Here is a 21234-nt window from a genome sequence, read left to right as displayed (position 1 = left end):
GGCAGAAAAAAAAAGATTACTCACATCTTCTGGAGAACAGACAACATGATCATTTGCTAATAGAAACAATCAGTGGCAATTTTAAAAGATGAGAATGCTATCCCTTCAACTTAGAAGGCAAAATAAAACTCAAGCCAGGTGCCAGTGGTTCACACCTATAATCCTAGCTGTTGCGGATTAGACAAAAAATTCAAGAGATCCCATCTCAACCAATGATTAAAGCACAGTGCAGGGAAGCAAAAGAGAATAGCAGTCTAGATTGGCAGCATAAGGCAATAACCTCTCTCAAAAATAACCAATGCAAAAAGGCTGGCAGAGGGACTCAAATGAGCGAGTGGGCAAGGCCCGGAGTTCAAACCCCAGTACACCAAAAAGAACAAAACCACCAACTCATAAGGAAGGGATTAAAGGGAAACAGTCCAAGGTGATATATCAACATTGTCTTTTTTTAGTGATAGAACTTCAGCGGGGTTATTTTGGCAGGTTTTTTGTTGTTGTCTGAGTATATATTACTTCTTATAGAACAAAAAAATGACGAGGAAGTAGTTCCCTTTAAATGCATTAATAATTTCCTATGTTTTCAAAACATCTTTGGAATGCTCTAGAGTAGACTTAACTAAAAAATTAAATAAAGGAAGTAGACTTAAGTTATCTTGAGTGGGTAGGAAGTGGAAAAAAACACAATAAACCTCTCCCCGCCCCACAACTTAGTCAATATACAGAACTAAACTTCCTCAAAGAATTTTCAAAGTACTTTCAATGTTATTAAAGCCCCTAACATTTGGCTTTTAAAACCCTCTGAATCAGTAACATTGTTCCAAAAACAAACTACTGATTTAATTTTCTGTGATAATGACCAAAATCATCTGAGAAGCACTATTCATGCAAATCTCTGAAAGTGGAAAAACAAAAATTAGCTTGGCAATGTATCAACCATGATTTTAAAATTTATTTAGTGATGAAATGCATCAATGATCAAGTTCCCAGTTTTAGTTTTAACTAAATATTTGCATTTGTGTGCCAAACATTCTAATTAATTTTCTGACAGAATACATATACAGCTAAGAATTCAAGTGCTGTGCATTTTTAACCTCATTATCAAAATTCAAATTATAAAACTCATGAATTCACAACTGCATGAGCAATAGCACAAAGTATCAATTGTTGTAACATGTACAAAAACCACTTAGTTTAACTAAAATTTCAAATTTTTAGCATAGGAAATGCTAAATAAATACTTATTAAATAAAATTGGGCAAATTATGATACTATAAAGCTGTATGCACACATTTACACTCTGAGTACTCAAATATTTTGTTGTTTATCTAAAAAACTCAAACTTTTTATTAAATGGGAAAATGCTTTTACTATTACCAAACAGGCAAACTATACCACCATATAATATAATTACAACATAAAAACAAAAAAACAAATATAGAATAGTACCAGTGTTACAAATGGTAACAGTGCTTATCTCTGAATGTAGGTACTGATTGTAGGTGATTTTTCCTTTACTTTTTCCCCTTCTAAATTTCCTAATTTTTGCAATTAAGAATGTAGTATTCAGCCAGGCATGGTGGTACACAATCACAATCCCTGGACTAGGTGGAAGCAGGACCATCATGAGCTCCTGGCTAGCCTGGTTACATACGGAGTTTAAAACCAGCCTGAGATACATAGTGAGACCCTATCTCTAAAAATCAAGAACTGGGAATAACTACAGTTCTGTGGTAGAGTTCTTGCCTAGCATGCACAAGGCCCTGGGTTCCATCCATAGCACACGCGCGCGCACACACACACACACACACACACACACACACACACACACACACACACACACAGTACGCCACAAAATTTAAAAACCTGTTTTAAGTGTGGGGTGGGGAAGATAGGCCTAGACTGGCCTCCAACTTGATGTCTTCCTACCTCAACCTCCCAAGTGCAAGTGCTAGGATTACAGGTGTGACTTTGTGTGTGTGATTTAAGAATAGTTGCAAAAACCAAGGCAAAAATAAATGAAGTTTATAATGTGGACAATTTACTCAACATAAAATGAACATGTAGTTATAAACAATGACTATCAAAGACTTTTATAAAAGGAAAGAAAATTATCATGAAGAGGATGAAAAACGCTATCTTGGCATCTCAAATTCATATCTTACAACTTTATTGAAATAGAACACTTAGCTATATTTTGACTAATGTCTTTTTACTCTTATTTATTATACAGACACAACTAATCAAAGAATTTAACTCTTTTGGAAAAATAATGCAAGAAGTAGTTGAACTAGTTTCTCTTTCAAAAGCAAGAGATACCAAAACGTAATTTAATATATTTCTTGGTATTATTAAGATATAATGAGCACTAAATTAGTTAACAAGTTTAAGCAATTGCAATGGCCAGAAATTATTAACGAACATAAAGCAGTAAGTTGATATACAGTATATATCCAAACATGCAGTAGCAGTTCATCCTAAGTGGACAAAAAATATTTATTAAATATTTCAAGACATTAGCAGTAAACACTGTCTGCAAATATGCTTTTGCCAATAATTACCATACTTAAAGAATAAGACATAAGAAATAATTTGATACATATATGCTGATAAATGACAAAAGATAAAAATTTTAAAGACAAAGATTCAGGTTTTCATAATTATCAGGTGGTAGAAGTACCACAAACTTAAAAAGACAAAACTTTAAAACCCCAAATTTTTGTGTTCAACAACAGCAAAAGATTATGGTTTGTCTGTAAAGGATGCTAATGAAAGAAGCCACATAGAGGAAGACACTGAAATATTTTTAAGGAAGTAGTAAACTTGCTGCAGCATCAGTAATTTTAAATTTCTACTTGTCATGTCAAATATGTAAAATGAAATTAATAAGTATATTTATTTAACTAAGATAACCAAATATTATCATTTCAACTTATAATCTTTTTTTTTTGGAGGGGGGTCAGTACTGGGGGTTTGAACTCAGGACCTTGCACTTGCTGGACAAATGCACAACCACTTGAGCCGCCCTCCAGCCCTTTTTTGCTTTAGCTACTTTTCGGATAGGATCTCACACTTTTGTCTGGGACTGTTATCAGAACTAGATCCCCCTACGTATGCCTCCAAGTAGCTGGGGTTACAGACTCACACTACCACTCAGCTTCTTGGTTAAAATGGCTGACCTTGAACCATAAACTTTCCAATCTCCACCTCTTCAAGTGCTACCATGCCTGGCCCCATAAAAATTTTATAATAATTTAATCATATGTCAGGTTTTTTGTTTTAATTAGCATTAAATAAAATTTAAAATTTAAATGTAAATCTGAATTTAGCATAGCTCCTTTTCAAGAGCTCAATGTGTGTGTGTCTAATGAGTAGCATAGGTCTACATTCTATTCACTATTAACTAACTATTCTGAAGAATAGCAACTAAGAATAATTTGGTGTTCAAACAGAATGGAAGTTTTTACTAGCATGGGCATTCAGTATAAACACAGCATGATGTATGCAATGGACAAAGTAGGTAAAAAAAAATTTAAGCAGAAAAATACTGAAATTAAAAATTTTTAAGAGTATTGCTGCCAGAGAAGATATTAAGAGAAAGAAGGTTTGGCACCTCTGCTGAGTGGAGGCCTCTATTAAAAAAGTGTCTGAAGAGGACTGGAGGCGTGGCTCAAGTGGTAGAGCCCTTGCCTATCAAGTTCAAGGCTCTGAGTTTAAACACCGGTACCATAAAAGTCTGTTCACAGTATGAATAACTAAGCTAAAAACCGTAACTTCAATCAACATAAAGCCACATAAAAATGAACTATTTTTGTGCACAGAAATCATCTAGATACTGTTGATGAAAATTCTACACTGCATACAATTTTTTCTCTATTAAATGGAAATCAAAGTGTGCATCAACTGCTAGAAATAATATTCCTCCTCTTTAAATACTTAAGTCTAAACAGAAGTAACACTGTCTAAGATAACCAATATCAAAAACATCAAAAACTCTCCCAACACACTAAGGTAATAAACAAATCTTCCATCTCTCCTCTTTTACAATCTATTTATATACAAGACTTTAGAAGCCACTTGTTGGAAGTTTGTTTCAAGAAGGTGTAAGATGTTCCACCATAAATTGTAATTGCTAAATGGAAAAAGGAAAGACTTAGAATTCCACTAGGATTTAAATTATTTTCTTTTCGTTTTACTAGAAAAGTACTTAATACTGGAAAATGCCATGTGAACTTAAACAAGTTATTAAACATGACCTTAGTTTCCTCAAATATAAAATTAAGAAAGTTTCTACCCTGTGGAGTTGTTGGGAAAATTATAAATAATACGGGCACAGCATGGTGCCTGTCACCAAAAAAAAGGACTAAAAGCAACTGTCAATATTAATACAGAGTTCTTGAAGAACATTTTGCAAACATTATCTTACACAAAGTCTGAAGAAAATACTATATACATATATATATATATATGCATATTTGGATTGAATTTAACTGTCCAAACAGCCAAAGCTAAAACACTAATTTGCTTAGAACACAATCTTATGATAGATACTAAGAAAAAGCTGACACAATATTATAGTTTAATGCTTCAACTGTTAAAGGCCTTTTGTTTGCTCAATCCATCTCATCCTTGAGATGAATAAGCCTCTGACTTACCCACTCTTCAACCTTGATCCTCATTCATTGATCCTGTCCATTCAACCTTGCCAAAAGAAATGGTCTACACTTACTGTCTACTTCCTGATCTTCTACAGCCACTCCATAAACCTACTACAAATTTGTTATCCCAAGCAATGTATTAATTTCTGCTAAGAGTTAATGTACACAACAATGATCTGATTCATTTTATCTTCCATTGTTTGGTTTACTCATTCAATTGTGTTTGATTAGCAAGATCAGATACCACATACACAATGACCAAACAACAGATCTGTCTTTGGGAAGCTTGAACCCCAACTACACAAAAGGTTATCTACAGAAATGACAGCAAAGGCGTATGGTTTTTATTAACTAACCTGAGTATGTAGCAAATATTCTTATTCTTAAATTGTTATACTTCTTAAGGATTCTTAAATTTCTTAGAAAACTATCTGCTTGTTATGACTAATAGCTTATCAGGCAACTTTGTAAGACCAAGATGCAAGTCACAACATCAAGTAGTAGATTCTTCATTAAAGCCCACTTGAAAAATCTAAATTAATATAAATTAAGGTAGCAATATTAAATATTAAGTGAATCACAAAAACAGACAGATTACTGACACTGTCCCTCTCATGTAGAAAGTATCAACAGCCAACCTTTTAAAACCACATACAAAGGCTGCCATGTGTCATAGGTATAATCCTCTTCCAAATAAAAACATTCCTTTTTTTTTTTTGCGGTGGGGGGGGAGTCAGGGGCTCACTATGTCACATAGAGTGACCTCCAACTCAAGAACCTCCTGCCTTAGCCTCCCGAGTGCTGGGATTATGGGTATACCACCATAGCCAGGTTTAAAAAAAACAAAAACAAAAAACCACATTCTTAAGCTTCAGACAATTTCTCTTTTGTATGAAAAGCTCCTCTTTTGCTTTACATTTGGTAAGATTCATAAACTGACAAAGCAAAAGCTTCTAAAACCCAACTTTAAGAAATTTAAACTAGGCATAGGGTGCAAACCTATGATCCCAGCACTCAGGAGGCGGAGGCTGAAGCTGATCTGGAGTTTGAGGTCAACCTAGGCTACATTAGACCTTTTCTCTTACAAAAACTAATGTTTTTATTTGGAAGAGATTTACACTTTTGTCAGCTATATTCAATTTGTAAGAAGTGACAATTTATAGCCTTCAAACTGAATATTTAAAGTACCTTTTGTTGCATTTTATAATACACTTCAGATTTTTCAAAGTACCTTCACATACTACTTCAGTTGATCCTCAACACTTCTAAATCAGTTAAGACACGTTGCTAATAAACCAGCACCACAGATCACATTCCTTACCCAAGATCAGATAACCGAGTAATCTAGAACTCAAGTGTTTTGCCTTGGTGCTATTATTATTTGCTGTTTTTGTTTTTGTTCTTTTAAAGAAAAACTAAAAAAAAAGGCCAGGCGCTGGTGGCTCACACCTGTAATCTTAGCTACTCAGGAGAATCCAAGTTCGAAGTCAGCCCCAGACAAATAGTTCTCTGAGATCCTATCCTGAAAAGGCCCAACACAAAAAAACAGGGCTGGTGAAGTGGCTCAAACAATAAAGCATCTGCCTAGCGTGAGGCCCTGAGTTTGAACACCAGTACTAAAAAAAAGGAAAATACTTTCCAGGTACATGCAAGGAAGATGAGACAAACACGTTAGCTGGTTCTGGCATATATCAGTTCATTTAATCATAGCAATTCTATAAAGTATACTCTTTATACCCATTTTATAGACACAAAGTTGTATATCCCAGAACTTGCTCCAATGTAGCTAGGATTATAGGCTTTATGAAAACTTTAGCAGTGCTGCAGAAATGGGATTTGGTTCTGTAACTCAAACAATGAATTATTCCTTTGCTATAGTTCTTAAAATAAATCATTAAATTGAATTTCCCCATTTAAATATTGACAATTTTCCCCCTTTTTAAGTTTGTACTACATTCCTTATTTTTAGGATGAAAATCTGCAGTAGTTTTCAGTTCTTGGAACTAGATTGCAGGGATTAGTTTCCGGAATTTATTTTTAAACTCTCGAAGTCACTGATTAGCAGTGCTATGCAAATCAAAAAAAAGAGTGGATTTGTTTGAAATAATCCTTTGTATCTTTTTTTTTTAAAGGAATGAGCAGAATGAGATATACGATAATTTTGGTTAGGTAAGATTGGGTTTAAAATACACGTAGACTTATTGATGTAGGAAGTAACTGTATTATTGAGAATGGAGAATTATATTTAGATTGACTTTTTAAAAGTTACGTAGATTCTTCACATTTGGTCTTAGGAGTTTTAACCGTTTTCATTTTCTTTTATATAGCTTTTTTCTGCCCCAAAGTAACGCAGTTGTTCCTAGTCTAAGAACTTGGAAAGAGATTTTTTTTTGTGCTTAAAAAAAAAAACAAATTGGGCCAGGCACTAGTGGCATACCTATAATCCTAGCTACTCAGGGGTGGAGATCAGGAGGATCAAGGTTCAAAGACTCAGTCTGAGCAAATAGTTGATGAGACCCTATCTTGAAAATACTCAACCCAAAAAAGGACTGGCCTAGTGGCTCAAATGGCAAGAGTGCTTGCCTAGCAAGCATGAGGCCCAGAGTTCAAACCCAAATACCACCAAAAACAAAAATAAAAACCCCAAACAAACAAAAAACAAATTGGGAATCTATTGTTGCCTGGTGACTGAGTTCATTTCTTGACACTAAAATTCAAGTACAAGGTCTTAGTTATTTGAAATTCATCCTATTTCAACCCTGTAGAAATACTCACTTATCTAAAAATGGCCTCTCATTTTCAGAAATCATCCTCTATCTGTTATTTGGGCTTTTAGTAGCGTTAAGATTTTTTTTAATTTAATTTCATTTTATTTAGATAATACTGCAAAAGCAGTATGAGAAATTATACATAAAGTATTTCTGAAAATGTTAGTATACGTGAAGTAGTTCATAATAATTACTTACTAGGTCTTTACTATACCAGTTCTTTAAAAATTATATTGACAATTTTTCAGTGACTTGCATTTTAAGTTGAACATAGGAAAAATCTGGTATTTTAGAAATAGATGAGGCTTCTAACTATAGGTTGGAAGAGTTTACATTTCTGTAGTATAACATAATAGTTAAGAACTAGTGTCTGGATTCAAATCCTTACTCTGCTACCTGATTGTGTCACACTGGGGCAAGTTCTGGGATATGCAACTTTGTGTCTGTAAAATGGGTATAAAGAGTATACTTTATAGAACTGCTAGGATTAAATGAACTGATATATGCCAGAACCAGCTAATGTGTTTGTGTCATCTCCCTTGCATGTACCTGGAAAGTATTTTCCTTTTTTTTTTTTCAGTACTGGTGCTTTCATAAAGCATTAATATTATACACTCAGGAGACATAAGCCTTAACTTAATAAAAGCCAGAGGAAAAACAGACATTAAGTAGACTGTAGCCAAAACAAAAATGATGATTTGACTTCCCTTTTTAGCAGAACTGGAAACAATCTCACCAGTATCTAATGCATCAACTGAACTCACTATTCAGAGGTAACCTGGGAGAAAAGTGTTGAAATGAATCATTCTTAAATCTACATGTTTTCTTAAAGCAAATTATGCTAAATTTCTTAAAAACCAAGATTTCCACCCCCTAGAAAAGGAACAAACACTACAAGAAAAGCCTAGCAATAACATTTTCTGACCAAGACAGTTGGATATTGAAATTAAGGTACACCATTTGCCTAATAATCCAGGTAAAAGAATGTCTGTCTTAACAGTTCTCAGTTATTATTTAAGATCCATAGTATTAAAGTATTAATTAGGTATTATTTACCAAGAACTAATGCTCATTTTCCTAGATAGCTACATATATGGTAACTCTAAAAATAACCTTGACAGAAAGTAGTTTGATTTGTATACCACACTCACTCATCCCTCAAAGTCTATTTATATCTGTACTGGAAGTGATAGTTTCAACACAAAACAAGCCTAACATGTACCACCAAGAGAGGATGGGTTTTTGGAGAAGTACTGGTTCGTCAGAAATTACCAATTATCAATATACTAGACTACAAATGCTTTTACCACCTCCCAAATTATTAGAACCCAACCATCTAAATTTTTATTCATTATCAACCTAGATTGTTTTTGCTCTATGATTTTAGGTTCCTTATTTATCAAACAAGTAGCTGGGTAAGATATTCTAAGATTTCTTCCAGTCTTAGATTATCTAAGATCTTTAAAGCAGGGGCATGGTAATATATGCCTCTAATCCCAACACCCAGGAGGGAGAGGCAGGAGGAGTTTGAAGTCAGCTTGGAGTATAGACCTTGTCTCCACAAAAAAACAAAAATCAAAAAAAGACAATCACTAAGATTTTTAACTTAAAAACTGAACACAGTATTTCTCTTATCTTATTAAAGAAAAACATGTATATTAAAAGTATATATTTAAGGGCCATGGTAATGCATAATCCCGGCTTCTTGGTGGAGGTGGAGGTGGAGATGGGGAGGATCACTGGTCCAGGTCAGGACTGTCAAAAAGTTAGTGAGACCCCATCTCAACAAAACAAGCCAGGTGTGGTGATATAAGCCTGTAATTCCAGCAACTTGGGCAGAACAGGTAGGAGGATCTGGTTTGAGGCTGCCCAAAAAAAAAAAAAAAATTCCAGACCCTATCTGAAAAATAACTGTAGCAAACAAAGGCTGGGGGAATGTCGCAAGTGGGCAGAGCACCTGCCTACCAAGCGTGAGGCCCCAAGTTCAAGACCCAGTACTGCAAAAAAGTATACATTCAGTGAAAAAGCTTATCTTTCTTCCTAAATCTTTAGACTTGTCCTTTAATTTGAATCCAAAGAAAAGTTCAAACACCTACCTACAAAAAAAAAAAAAAAAAACCCTGCCCAACTACTTGAGCTAGGATAATCACATTTTTTTATTTTAATTTTTGTTAATCACATTTTTAAAAACCAAATGAAAAATCTGTAGAAGAATAAACACAAAGGACTGGAATGTGGCGCTAGCAGTAGAGAGCCTGCTTTGCAAACACGAAGCCATGAGTACAAACCCCAGTCCCACCAAAAACAAAAAAAAGTTTCTACACCAAAGTACCACTCAATGAACTAGTTCATTTGGTTCTGCAGCCAAGTATTAAACAAGCTTAAAAATATGCAATGTAAGATTTTCCTTAGTTCGATCATGCTCTAGAGAACTAAAAAGTCCAAAACTTTATTATTAGAGTTCTGAGAAGCTTATTCTGCACATCAAAAGAAATAATTACTAAAGTAAAGAAACAGACTATTCAATAGGAGAAAATCTTTCTTGGCTATCCATCTCACAAGGGATTAATATTCAGAAAATATAAAGAATTCAAATTAAACACTGAAAGAATAAATAATCCAATTAATAAATGGGCAAATGAATTGGATAGTTCTCAAAATTAGTACAAATGGTCACAAAACACATGAAGTGTTCAACATCTTTACCAACAAAAGAAGGCAAATCAAAATAACACTGAGGTTCCATCTCACCCCAGTCAGAATGTCTATAGCAATAAAACAAACAACATAAATGCTGGCAAGAATGAGGGGTGGGGAGGACCCTTATACACTGTTGGAAATGTAAATTAGTCCAGTCCCTACGAAAAGTAGTATGAAGGTTCCTCAAAAAAACTAAAAACAGAGGGCTGGGTGGAGTGGCTCAAACAGTAACAGTGCCTGCCTTGCAAGCATGAGGCCCTGAGTTCAAACCCCAGTGCCGCCAAAAAAGAAAAAAAAAACAACAAAAGGCAAAACTAAAAATAAAACTACTGTATGATTTTGCTTTATCACTCTTGGGCATATATCCAAAGTCAGTGTACAACAGAGATACTTGCACACCAGTTTATTGCAGCACGAGTCACAATAACCAAGTTATGGAATCTGCCTAAGTGCCATAAAAAGATGAATGGATAAAGAAAATGTGGTATACATACAGTACGGAGTATTATTCAGTCATAAATAATGAAATTACATCATTTGCAGGAAAACAGATGGAACTAGAAATCATCATGTTAAGTTAAAATAAGCCAGACTCAGAAAAATACCAGGTTCTCTCATATTTGGAATCTAGGTCTTAAAAAAAAGGTCATGAACATACTATTTGGGGGCAGGGAACCAGTAGGAGGTAGGAGGAGAAAAAGACAGGGTAGGGGAGAATATGATGGAAATATATTGTATGCACAGATGAAAACAGACAAAATGAAACCCATTAAAAAAATCTGTAAGTTTAAAAAAGGGGAGGAGCTGAGGGAGGAGGGAAAGAGGGTAAGAAGGAATACAGGGATGAGTATAATCAAAATACATTATATATATGTACAAAAAAATATAATGCAGTCCCTCACTTTGTATAACTAATATACCTATAAAGATAATTTTTAGAAAAGAAAAACTGAACCTAGACAAAATTCTTATTGTGACATTAGACAACCTGTGTTATATTGCATAGTATCACTAGTTCTAAGACAATTAACTTTCAGAAAATTCCAGAGGATAATGGGAAAAAACATAATACATTCTGAAAAGGCTTAAAAAGGTGAAATAATTGTAACTAACAATCCATAAAATGCTCAATGCTTAATTGAGTCTAGTCTTTAATAAGAAAAAATTATTTAAAAGCATCTCTTCAAATATGAAACTACAATAAAGAATAAAATTCCAGTAGCAGTAGCAATAGACATCGTAGGTACAAAGAAGTGTGTCTGCCTACACATTTTTAGCTGTACGCCAGAAGGAATCAATCAGACCTAAGTTTTTGAGCATGACAGACCAGTAAGAGTACAGGTGTAGTTTCACAAGTTTAAAAAAGTCTTCCTGGGCTGAGGGTGTGGCTCAAATAGTAGAGAGCCTACCTGGCAAGCTAGAGGATGAGTCGAAACCCTAGTACCAACCCCACCCCCACCCCCCAAAAAAAAGGTCTGTCACCTTTCCAACTTTAAACCACTATAAAATTAATGAGTTTTTATTTTATGTTGACTTAGAAATTTTATATCAAGTGTAGAACTTAAAAAAATTATGTTCCTAAAGAACTTGTTTGGTTTGAAGTTTAATACCATATGCTATGTTAACTTCTTCTTGCACTTTTACTTTGTAAAAAATAAGACTATTTCCATTTGAGGAAACCCCAAGTATACATGAGAGTAGACGGCAAAGCTTGATGAGCTACCATGGGCCATCACATACCAATAGCTGTTGAAACTGGATGATTGTTACATTCTTCTAACTCTTGTTGATTTTACATGCAAATTCCAGACATCATTCCTTTGCCTTTCACTTGTCTTTATCATTTGGAAACTGATATTCAAAGGGTTAAGCATTAACTTATTAGTTCATGGATAAATTAAGTTCTGAGATCATTCAGTTACTTTCCTATCCTATTTCAACTTGGGCCACTTTCTAGAAAAGATTACTGGTAATGGCATTTTCATGTATAACGTAGCTAACTTATTTTCCTTCAGTGAAACTCTAAATCTACCAATACCTACATTCACTTTCCAGAAAGCCCAACAGTCAAGCAAGCTTCTACAGTAGGTCAAACAAGTAACACTGAAGAATATACTTGCAGGTCAGAATGACAGGTCTTTATTTCCAACAAGAAAACTTCTCTAAGTAATTAAAAAAAAAAAAAAGAAAAAAGAAAGCACTGGCTCGCTGGGAGGCTGGGGAAAATTTAGCTTAAAAACCTTTTATATCAAGATTAAAACGATGATAGCATTATAACTTACACAATTTTGCATGGGTGAACAGGATGAAGACATATTTTAGTGAACAATGTCAGATTCCTGCTGGCTAACACAGTTTAAGCATTATCAGGGGCAACAAGACTCATACTGTATCTTACTAGTCCCGAGAAATTTATTCAAAAGAAAAAGGTTTTTGTTTTTTTGTTTGTTTTTGATGGTACTGGATTCTGAACTCAGGACCTCATGCTTGCAAGTGCTCTACACTTGAGCTACTCCGCCAGCTGATTTTTGTTAGATTTTTGTGTGTGTGTGTGTGTGTGTGTGCGCGTGTGCGTGTGTGTGCGTGTGTGTGTGTGTGTGACAGGTTCTTGCCAAGTAGCCCAGGCTGGTTTTGAACTTGAAATTCTCCTGCCTCTGCCTGTTAGAAGCTGGTATTTCAAGCTCCGCCCCGCCTGGGTAGCGTCGTTTTTTTGTTATCATTCTACACTAAGCGCCTGTGCAGCCATCAATTCAGCTGTATCCAAAGGAACAAGGTCGTTCCAGTTTTAAAAGAACGGCCTGATCTCAGGGATGGAAACAACGTCTAACCCAGGGGCAGCTGGCTCATCATCGCACAGGGCAAGGAGCCTCTGTACTTTCCCAATTCAGAAACTTCCCCAGTTAACTCCAAGTTTCCTACCAGACACTCAACCAACAGCAAGGAAACCATGTGTTTGTACTAGGACGACTTTCACCTCCGGCCTAGTGAAAAATCCCTCTGGCTACCAAGAACTCTTTCCCAAACCCCCCGTGGGGTGATTCACGTTCTCCCAAATTCGGCCCCTTTCCAAAGCTACCCCCCAAACCCCACCCCGGGCCCCCAGTTGAGGAAACACCCATAGGGGGTGAACCCGATAAACTGGCTTCACCGAGCCAGATTTGGGATCCAAACCAGCGTAAAAGAAAGCAGTAGGTGGGGCATTACCTGCAACTCACACCAGGCGACTTCCACCGTGGTTTCGGTGTCCAGACCCTTGTAGACCGTCTTAAAGGAGCCTCTGCCGATTTCGATGTCAAACTTGAGAAAGCGGCCGTCGTTGGACATGCCCACGGCCTTGGTCTCCAGCTCTTCGATGTCATCCTGTTGCTGGCTCCGTTCCTCCTGCGGCTCCTTGGCGCTGCTGCCACCGCCGCCGCCGCTGCCACTTCCACTTCGGGCAGGCGGTGGCTCCTCTTTGCTTCCCGCGGAGGTGGGCTGGGACACGGGGCGCTCCTTGCTGGTGCTGCTGCTGGGGACCGTGGAGGCGGCGGGGCCGGCGACAGCTGGCTCCCCAGGGGCAGCAGCGGCGGCGGCGGCGGCGGGGGGCTGCTGGGCCACCTGGGCAGCGGCGGTGGCCGTCAACGTCTCCTCTCGGTGGGACTCTGGCGGGGCGCTCTGCGGCACCACGGCGGGGACAGTGGGCTGGGGGACCGACAGCGGGAGGCCGGGCAGCTCCAAGGCGGTGGCATTGGAGTCGCAGATGACGCTCCGGCGGAAGAAGCGGTGCTCCGTGGGGGTGGGGGTGGCGGCCGCCCCTCGGCTGTCCTTGTCCATCGTGTGGCGGCGGCGCCGGTACTCCTCGGTCCTGCCCATGGCGGCGTCGGTGGCCGCGGCCCCCAGCTTGTCGCCCACGGAGGAATCGGAGCTGGAGCCGTTCTTGGGCGCGGGCGCCGGCGGCGAGAGGAAGCTCGGGGAGCCGCTCTGCTTCTCGGCCGCGCCGCCAGACATGGCTGCTCCGTGGAAGCGGAGAAGGCGGGCTCGGGGTTGCGAATGAAAAGAAGGGAGAAGGGTCGAGCCGAGCGGGGCAGCGCTCCCGGGAGGAGGAGGAGGAGGAGAAGAGGAGTCGGGGCGACCCGGGCGGCTCGCACTCAGCACTGACACGGCGCCCCGAAGGCGACACGGGACGCGGGGCCCGGCTGCGGCGGCTGCTGCGGCTCACGAGGCGGGAGCGGAGCCACGGGGCTTAGCGCCGCACGGTCCGCATCCATCCTGCGGCGAGCGGCGGCCGGCAGGGCTGGGGCAGCAGAGGCGCCGCGGTCATTGGTGGGGGTGGGGGACACCCCGAAGTCGAGCGCAGGCTACGACGGCTCAGCTCCCGCCGCCGCCGCCAGCCACGCAGGGCGGGCTAGGCCCTGAGGGCGGCGGCACCGCGCGCAAAGGGACGAGTCCGACGCCGGGCGGTGGCAGCCCGGGGCACAGGAGTGGGAGGGGCCGCGCAGGCGAGGAGCGCCGCGGCCCGGGCTCCCCCCGGTCACTCGGCCCGCCGCCCGCCGCACGCGCCCGGGAGAAGGACCAGTCTTTCACAGAGCGCCCATCGCCCAGATACCGGGGCCCGAAGCCTCGAACCTCGGAGCCTTCAGGAGCGGCCCCCCCCTTCCCCGCGGCCTCCCGCCCGCCCGGGGCCTGGCAAACCTCGTCCCCTCCCGGGCCGGCGCCGGGGGCTGAGGAGGGAGGGAACCGTGGGGAGGGGAGGGCCGCTCACCGCGGGGCCCGGGCTCCGCTGCTTCTCTGGGCCGAGAGGAGAGGAGACCGAGATGACTAGGAGGGATCGGGGGGTAGGGAGAGAAAAGAGCAGTCACCCCACTAGGCGCCTCCTGTCACCGAAGATTTGGGGGGTGGGGGGAATCACGGAGTGGCGGAGAAGAACAGCCGCGTCCGCCCGGGAAACTCGGCTTTAAATGGCGCCGGAGTGTGAAGCCTCCACACAGCCCGCTCGGACCCCGCCCCCCGCCGCCCGGGGCGGCCCCACCCCCACGGCACTCGGGGGCTCTCGCGCAAGCGTGCCAGCCCCGAAGCTCCCTGGAACTTGTAGTTTACGAGTGGTAGATGTGAAAGGAGTAGAGGAGGAAAATGCCTACGACTTCCGTCATGCCTTGCGGCTTCTTCCGCCTGAGGCTTCCTGGGAGTTGTAGTTCTCTGTGGAAACTGCCCCTTCTGGAAGCCTGGTGGAAGCGTTACCGTGGGTCGCTGAAACCTACCCTGAAGTCTGAGCTCCTTAGGAAAATCATTATTTAGGAATTAATTGTGAGAGAAGGGAAGGAAGGGAAGAAGAAAAAGGAAGGAGGGAGAACGAGACAAGAGACTCCCATCATGCACTGCTAAGAGAGCTCTTAGGGTTGCCATGCAATGAAAAATGATCTGTCCATCTTTTAATGGAGAGCCGCTGTAGTGTTGAGTGATTAGGGGTGGGAGGCGGAGAGGTAGGCAAAGCAAGATAACCAGAGCCTGAGCTAAGGAAGTCGGAAGAGCCAAAGACTCCCAGGAAACTTTGTGAAGATTGCACATGAGATTAACTGATTTAATGGGTTAAGGAAGGAGACAATTATATTCTATCCTCCTCCCCTCCACAACTATTAAGACCACACGCTAAGCTCCAGTCCATGACAGACACCCTGGCTGCAAAGATGGGCAGCCCTACAGAAATGGAGGATCACAGTGAACTCTCTCTTTGCTTTGATAGAAAAGGAGCGGAGAGGGAGGAGGATGGGTTCGAGGAAAGATGAAGTATCTTTGCGTCTTTGACCACAAACTTCTGCCTCTGTATAGTAGCTTGAAACTTTTTTTGCATCTTTCTTCTGCTTAGTGGCTTAGTAAAACGACAGCCCTCTTTCTCTAGAGCTGTTTGAATGTACTTTATGTAATTTCTACCAATGCTGTGGACTCGGGAAGTCTGGATCCGTGCAGATCACGGTAATGGAATGCTTTTCTTCGCAACATCCTCGTGCTCCCTCGACCCCTTTTGCTGCTTTGCAACTACTCAAGATGGTACAGGTGATGAGCAGCAGGGGGCACCAGACCGAGTAGGAGGCCAGACTTGGAAGCCAGATGGCAGTTACAAGTCGATGCCCAACGGGTCAGAGCGGGAAGCGCTTAAACGTACGCAACCGCAGCAGAGCGCGGATGCGCGGCGCCGGGCCCGGCCGGATGCGGAACGAGCTGCGCGCGCCCGCCGGGCGGAGGACGGCGCTGACCGCAGCCGTGCGCGCCGCCGCGCCCCGCCCAGAGGAGTCCTGTTAGCCTGTTCATGTTAACTCATCAGACGCCTTAAAAACTTAATGCTATTTTCCTTCCCACCCCCACTTTTTTTTTTTTGTTTACCCAAAACTGTACTTTCAGGTTTACAAAAAGTTTGTTTTAAACCAATGGCTATTAAAGTTCATGAAGCTGACAGTTTATGAACATTTTAAAATTACAAACTCTTGAGGGATGCCTAGAGTACAAAAATATTAGTGCTTCATTGTTTTAGAAAAAGCTTTCATTCGTTTGTTCTACTGTGATGCAGCTATTATGGTTAAGGTAATTAATGGTCTCTCTCCAGCCATACTGGAAACAGAGGAAAGACGCACTCTGTAAAGTGCATTTGGTGTGCGTCTTGAGGCTGCTGCTTAGAACTTGATCAATTGTTGCTTTCCCAGGAAAACGACTGCTTATAACACAAGCAACTAGTTACACGCTGGGGAGTTAAGAGATCAGTAAATCACAATGTCCATTTTTTGCCTCTATAAAAAAAAAAATCAGGACATGGGCTTGTGGAGTGAGTGCTTATATTGCAAGCAGGAGCCCTGAGTTCAATCCCCAGGCAAAAACAAAAAACAAAGTTAGAATGTTTCTGTGTGAGTGATCATGAAAGAATTTTACTATTGCCTATTCCTATTTACTGAGCCCTGAAACATTGATCACGTTGCATTGAACACAAGGCCCTCAGCAATCCTCAAGCCCTAGACCTGTACCTGTAGCTCAAGCCTGTAATCCCACTTGGGAGCCCGATCAGAAGAATGGTGGTTTGAGGCCAATCCTGGCAAGTAGTTCTAGAGATCCCATCTCCAAAATAACCAGAGTAAAGTGGACTGGCGAAGTGACTCAAGCGGTAGAGCTCCTGCTTACAAGTGTGAAGCCCTAAGTTGAAACCTCCATCCCACCAAAAAAAAAAAAACAAAACAAAACAATCCCCATGCCCTGTCAACATGTCTTTTCCACCAGGAACACCTAAATTCATTGTAAATAACTTAACTGTTGACTTAAAACCACACTTGCCTGTATGACAGCTTTTCCTACTTGTGTAATGTTAGCTTTACTATGAAAGCAGATGTAATTTTGAGCCTAATAATACTGTGAACAACAGTTAGACTGCAAGGTTACACTCTGCAGTATGAATATTTTTCTACCAACTCTTGTTTGCTCAGTTCTCTTCTCAATGCTTACCAACCTCCAAGCACGTGATAATTTTCTGTTATTCATTGCTATAAACCCTAACAGTGTACTTTCCCTTTCTATGTCATTTCGGTTATCAGGTAAAGAATCAACTCCTCTATCATCCAAATCAAACATCAAGTGACTAAGTAGAATTAGCAGAAAAAAACCAGTACACAGCAAATGCACCCTAAGCTGAGAGCTTTGGCATCCTGATATTTGGGTACATAAGAATACGTGTATTCTGTTCTCTCTCACTGTGTTCTTCATACTCTCTAGTTCTCGTTCACCTTCTCTTGTTGATTCATGCTACTTTTCTATTTCTCATCCATTCACATTTTATGTTTACATGGTCCCTGCCATTGGAAACTGGCTAGCAATGGAAGTCAATGACAGCTTTGATTTAGACAGTGGCTGAAACACTCTGAACATACAAAATCTACCTGATTTCGCATGTGGCATAATTCACGGGAAAGCCTCTTAAACGGGGGAAAATACCATGAAGAACATTTCTCCTTTTTGTCTCCTTTCATTTCCCATGCTCCTCTGTCTTGCCTAGAGGTAATTTTTAGTTTACTTCTCTGTCATCTGGAGCTCCATTTAGCATTCTTTTAAGCTTTGGTTGCCATTCGAAGTTTGATACTGAATGGTGTGTATATCATCCATCAACTTGAATGTTATTTCATCTGAGAAGCCTCCCCTGACTTCCTGATCTAGAAGTAATCTTTCCTTCCTCTCGATTTCATCATACAGAATTTTTACCTCCATATTATCCATCACTCATTAATGCACACATCTTTCCTTCCTAGACCATGGTACAGAGATCTGGGTCCACCCTTCAGTTCCTTTGTCCTATAATAGACAACAGTTATCATTGATCAAGTAGTTGTGTCAAGCTCTTTATACAGACAATCGTATTTGAACTTCACAATGATTACTTCCCATGAAGTAATCATTTTTATCTTCACTTTACAAGTGAAAAATCTGAAGACCAAAAAAATTAACATCTAGTACAAGGTTACATGGCTACTACTTTGACCCTTACCTAAGGGGCCCTGGCATCCCCTATCCCTGTACATTTCGGGCAGCAAAGATGCAGCACCTCTTTAGCGAGTCCGGTCAATCAGCAAAACAACAAGACTGTTGAGCAGCTATTTGTAGACCACCCAGTTTCCAATATCTCTACTGTTCCTGTAGCATTAGGATAGCTAAGATAGTAAAGGATTTAGAAGTAAAATCAGCTGGACCACTGTCAAAACCAAGTTCTACCAAGACTAACATTAGCGACATTAGAATTAACCTGTTTCACCATCCCAGCCAAGGCGGACCCAACCAAGTTGAACTTCTGAAGTAGGGAAGTTATAACTTGTTGACTATTGGTGCTGTGTTTTGGGGGTATATACATATACATACTTTGTGGGGTCATTGTGAGATTTAATGAGCTAATGTGAAGTACCCAAGACAGTGCTTGGTAATGCTAGGAACCTTCATCGCACATATGTGGGAATTACCCTCATTCCCATTTTGCAGCTAAGCTGAATGAAGGCACAAAGCCAAGAGGAGATGAATGGATGACAGCTGGCAGTAAGAAAGATGATAGTCAAATTCACAGGGCTAAGTGACTGTGAGTCAGAGGCATCACTCCCAAGATGCCTAAGTAGTTTTCAGACTTGTAGGAAAATGTACTTAGAATAAAAGAGGCCTAATGGAAGAAGGAAGAAATAGTTATTCCTAGCAGAGGGTGAAATTGGTTCTTGGGATTCCTTCATTGGAATGAGTGACTGTTTTGTTGGCCAGGGCTGGATTAGCTTAAGGGCATTCAAAGATCTACAGATCTCCTTGGGTCGTCCACATTTCCCTGAGGCCTGGGAAGATTAATTACACACACCTGCCAGTTTGGTCATCCCATTTAACACAACCAACCCTGGAAAAATTCCTCTCCCATTCCAGAAACTTCTCAGTCTCCTGCCTCTGTGAAATTTGCACATCTGTCTGGAAAAAGATACATCAGTCCTTATTTTTCCCAAGCTGTAGAAAAAGCCAACCTCAATAACACTTGAAGTTTGTCCTGAGAACTTGGAAGGTCACCTGAGAGCTATTTCAACAGCCTATGTCTTGGTCAAAGCTCCGCAAGAAGGGACCTATAGACAGATGCACATTATTCCTTGTTTCTTAGTGGAGAGTTTAGTATGGCTATACCTGTAAGAATTCAGGAGAGGCAGAATTGTCACTGACAGATGAACTGCAATGCTGTGACAATAGAGGTGTCACCTGAGCTTATGGAGCTCTGGATGGCAGTGCAAAGTGGTCCTCCATGAGGGAAGGTGTGGGCCTTTGTACCTCCTGTTGACCTGTAATTTGTGATGTGAGTGTGAGTGTGGGTGACCCCAAAGGAAGGGGTGTGGCCTCCTGCAGGGCAGGTCCCTTGCTCAAGCCAGTCCTGGAGGAGGGAGTCAGCCATGATGCACCCACAGCTAGCTGGTGCTGCATTTTCAAGAATCAGAGTCTCTATTACAGCCTGCTGTGCAGCCGTGAGTCATTGTTAAAGCTTGAAATAGGGCTGGGGGTGTGGCTCAAGTGGTAGAGTCCCTGCCTAACAACCTTGAGGGCCCAAGTTCAAACCCCAGTACTGCCAAAATAAAAAAAAAAATTTTTTTAAATTGAAATCTAGGAGAAATTTCAGTTTGGTGAATACAGGAGTGAGGGCCTCACCATAGACACCGAGATTTGGCACATTGTAATTGGCAACTTTCTATAGTGGAGATGACACCTTGATTTAATCCTACACAGGTCTAAAAGCCTTTACTTGTAAAATTTTCAAATCCTTGGAACAAAAAGAGAAAACTGGAGTTTGATAGACCTTGGCCAAAAAAAAAAAAAAACAGCAAAAAGAAAACCTCGGCCCCCACCACAGATTCCCTCTGTGACTCTCCCCTTCTGTTCCCTAACATTTGCCTTCTATGTATTACTTAGAATCTGTCTTACATTAAAGAACTTTTTATTTACCTTGTTTTTCAAATGGTATCTGGGGCTCAGGGTGTAGCTCAGTGGTGGAACACGTACTATCCTGTTCCTTCCAGGCCCTGAAACCAATTCCCAGAATCAAAAAATAAGACAAAATGAGACCTTGACTTCTCTACCAGGTTGTGCATTACTGGAGAGGAGGCTCTCAAGCCTTATTCCTCCTTGTTTTCCTCACAATGAGGGAAGATATTCAAATTAGTTAACACCCAGTACAGCACAGGCATCCACAAATTCAAGTGCACATTGATTTTAAGCAGTTCATATGTCCATATGGTATATGCAGCTGAATCTTTGATCTCACACAAGACATCCAGTCAACAATTGTTGGCTTGAATTTCCTTGCTTTAGTAGTCCTGACTTTGGCATCCAATGGCCTTCTTTCAGAAGTAGGTGACTTCTCTTGCCAAAATATGATCACAATCATTTTTCCTCCTTGATTTAGATTGTATAGGAGTCTGTGAGTAACTTTGTGGAACTTTACAAGAAAGGGGACTCATTATATCTACCTTCTCCAATGTGGTAGCCACTAGGCACATTGCAAATAAAATGTCAGAATTTCAGGTAAATAGAATAATTCTGTAATATAAATGTGTTGAATGCAATATTTGGGTTTTTTTTTTTTTTTTGGTGGTGGTACT

General features: G+C 40.7%; 1 protein-coding gene across 13 annotated transcripts in view; it reads right to left on the bottom strand.

The window, feature by feature from the left end:
- Nucleotides 1-14553, bottom strand: part of Wnk1 (WNK lysine deficient protein kinase 1) — a 128125-nt gene extending 113572 nt beyond the window's left edge. For 4 of the 13 annotated variants that reach the window (XM_074076332.1, XM_074076334.1, XM_074076335.1 and 1 more), the window contains exon 1: nt 13328-14547. In XM_074076332.1, the coding sequence (XP_073932433.1) occupies nt 13328-14110 (783 nt within the window). In that variant the 5' untranslated portion in view covers nt 14111-14547. Of the gene's footprint in view, nt 1-13327 lie in introns of all 13 variants that reach the window. The other 9 variants (XM_074076338.1, XM_074076340.1, XM_074076336.1 and 6 more) reach the window with 6 other exon arrangements.
- Between the last annotated feature and the right edge of the window lie 6681 nt (nt 14554-21234).

Source organism: Castor canadensis, chromosome 6, assembly GCF_047511655.1.
Source record: "Castor canadensis chromosome 6, mCasCan1.hap1v2, whole genome shotgun sequence".
Classification (NCBI taxonomy): Eukaryota; Metazoa; Chordata; class Mammalia; order Rodentia; family Castoridae; genus Castor; species Castor canadensis.
Note: the sequence above shows the minus strand (reverse complement) of the source record. Positions and strands in the feature narration are given on the sequence as shown.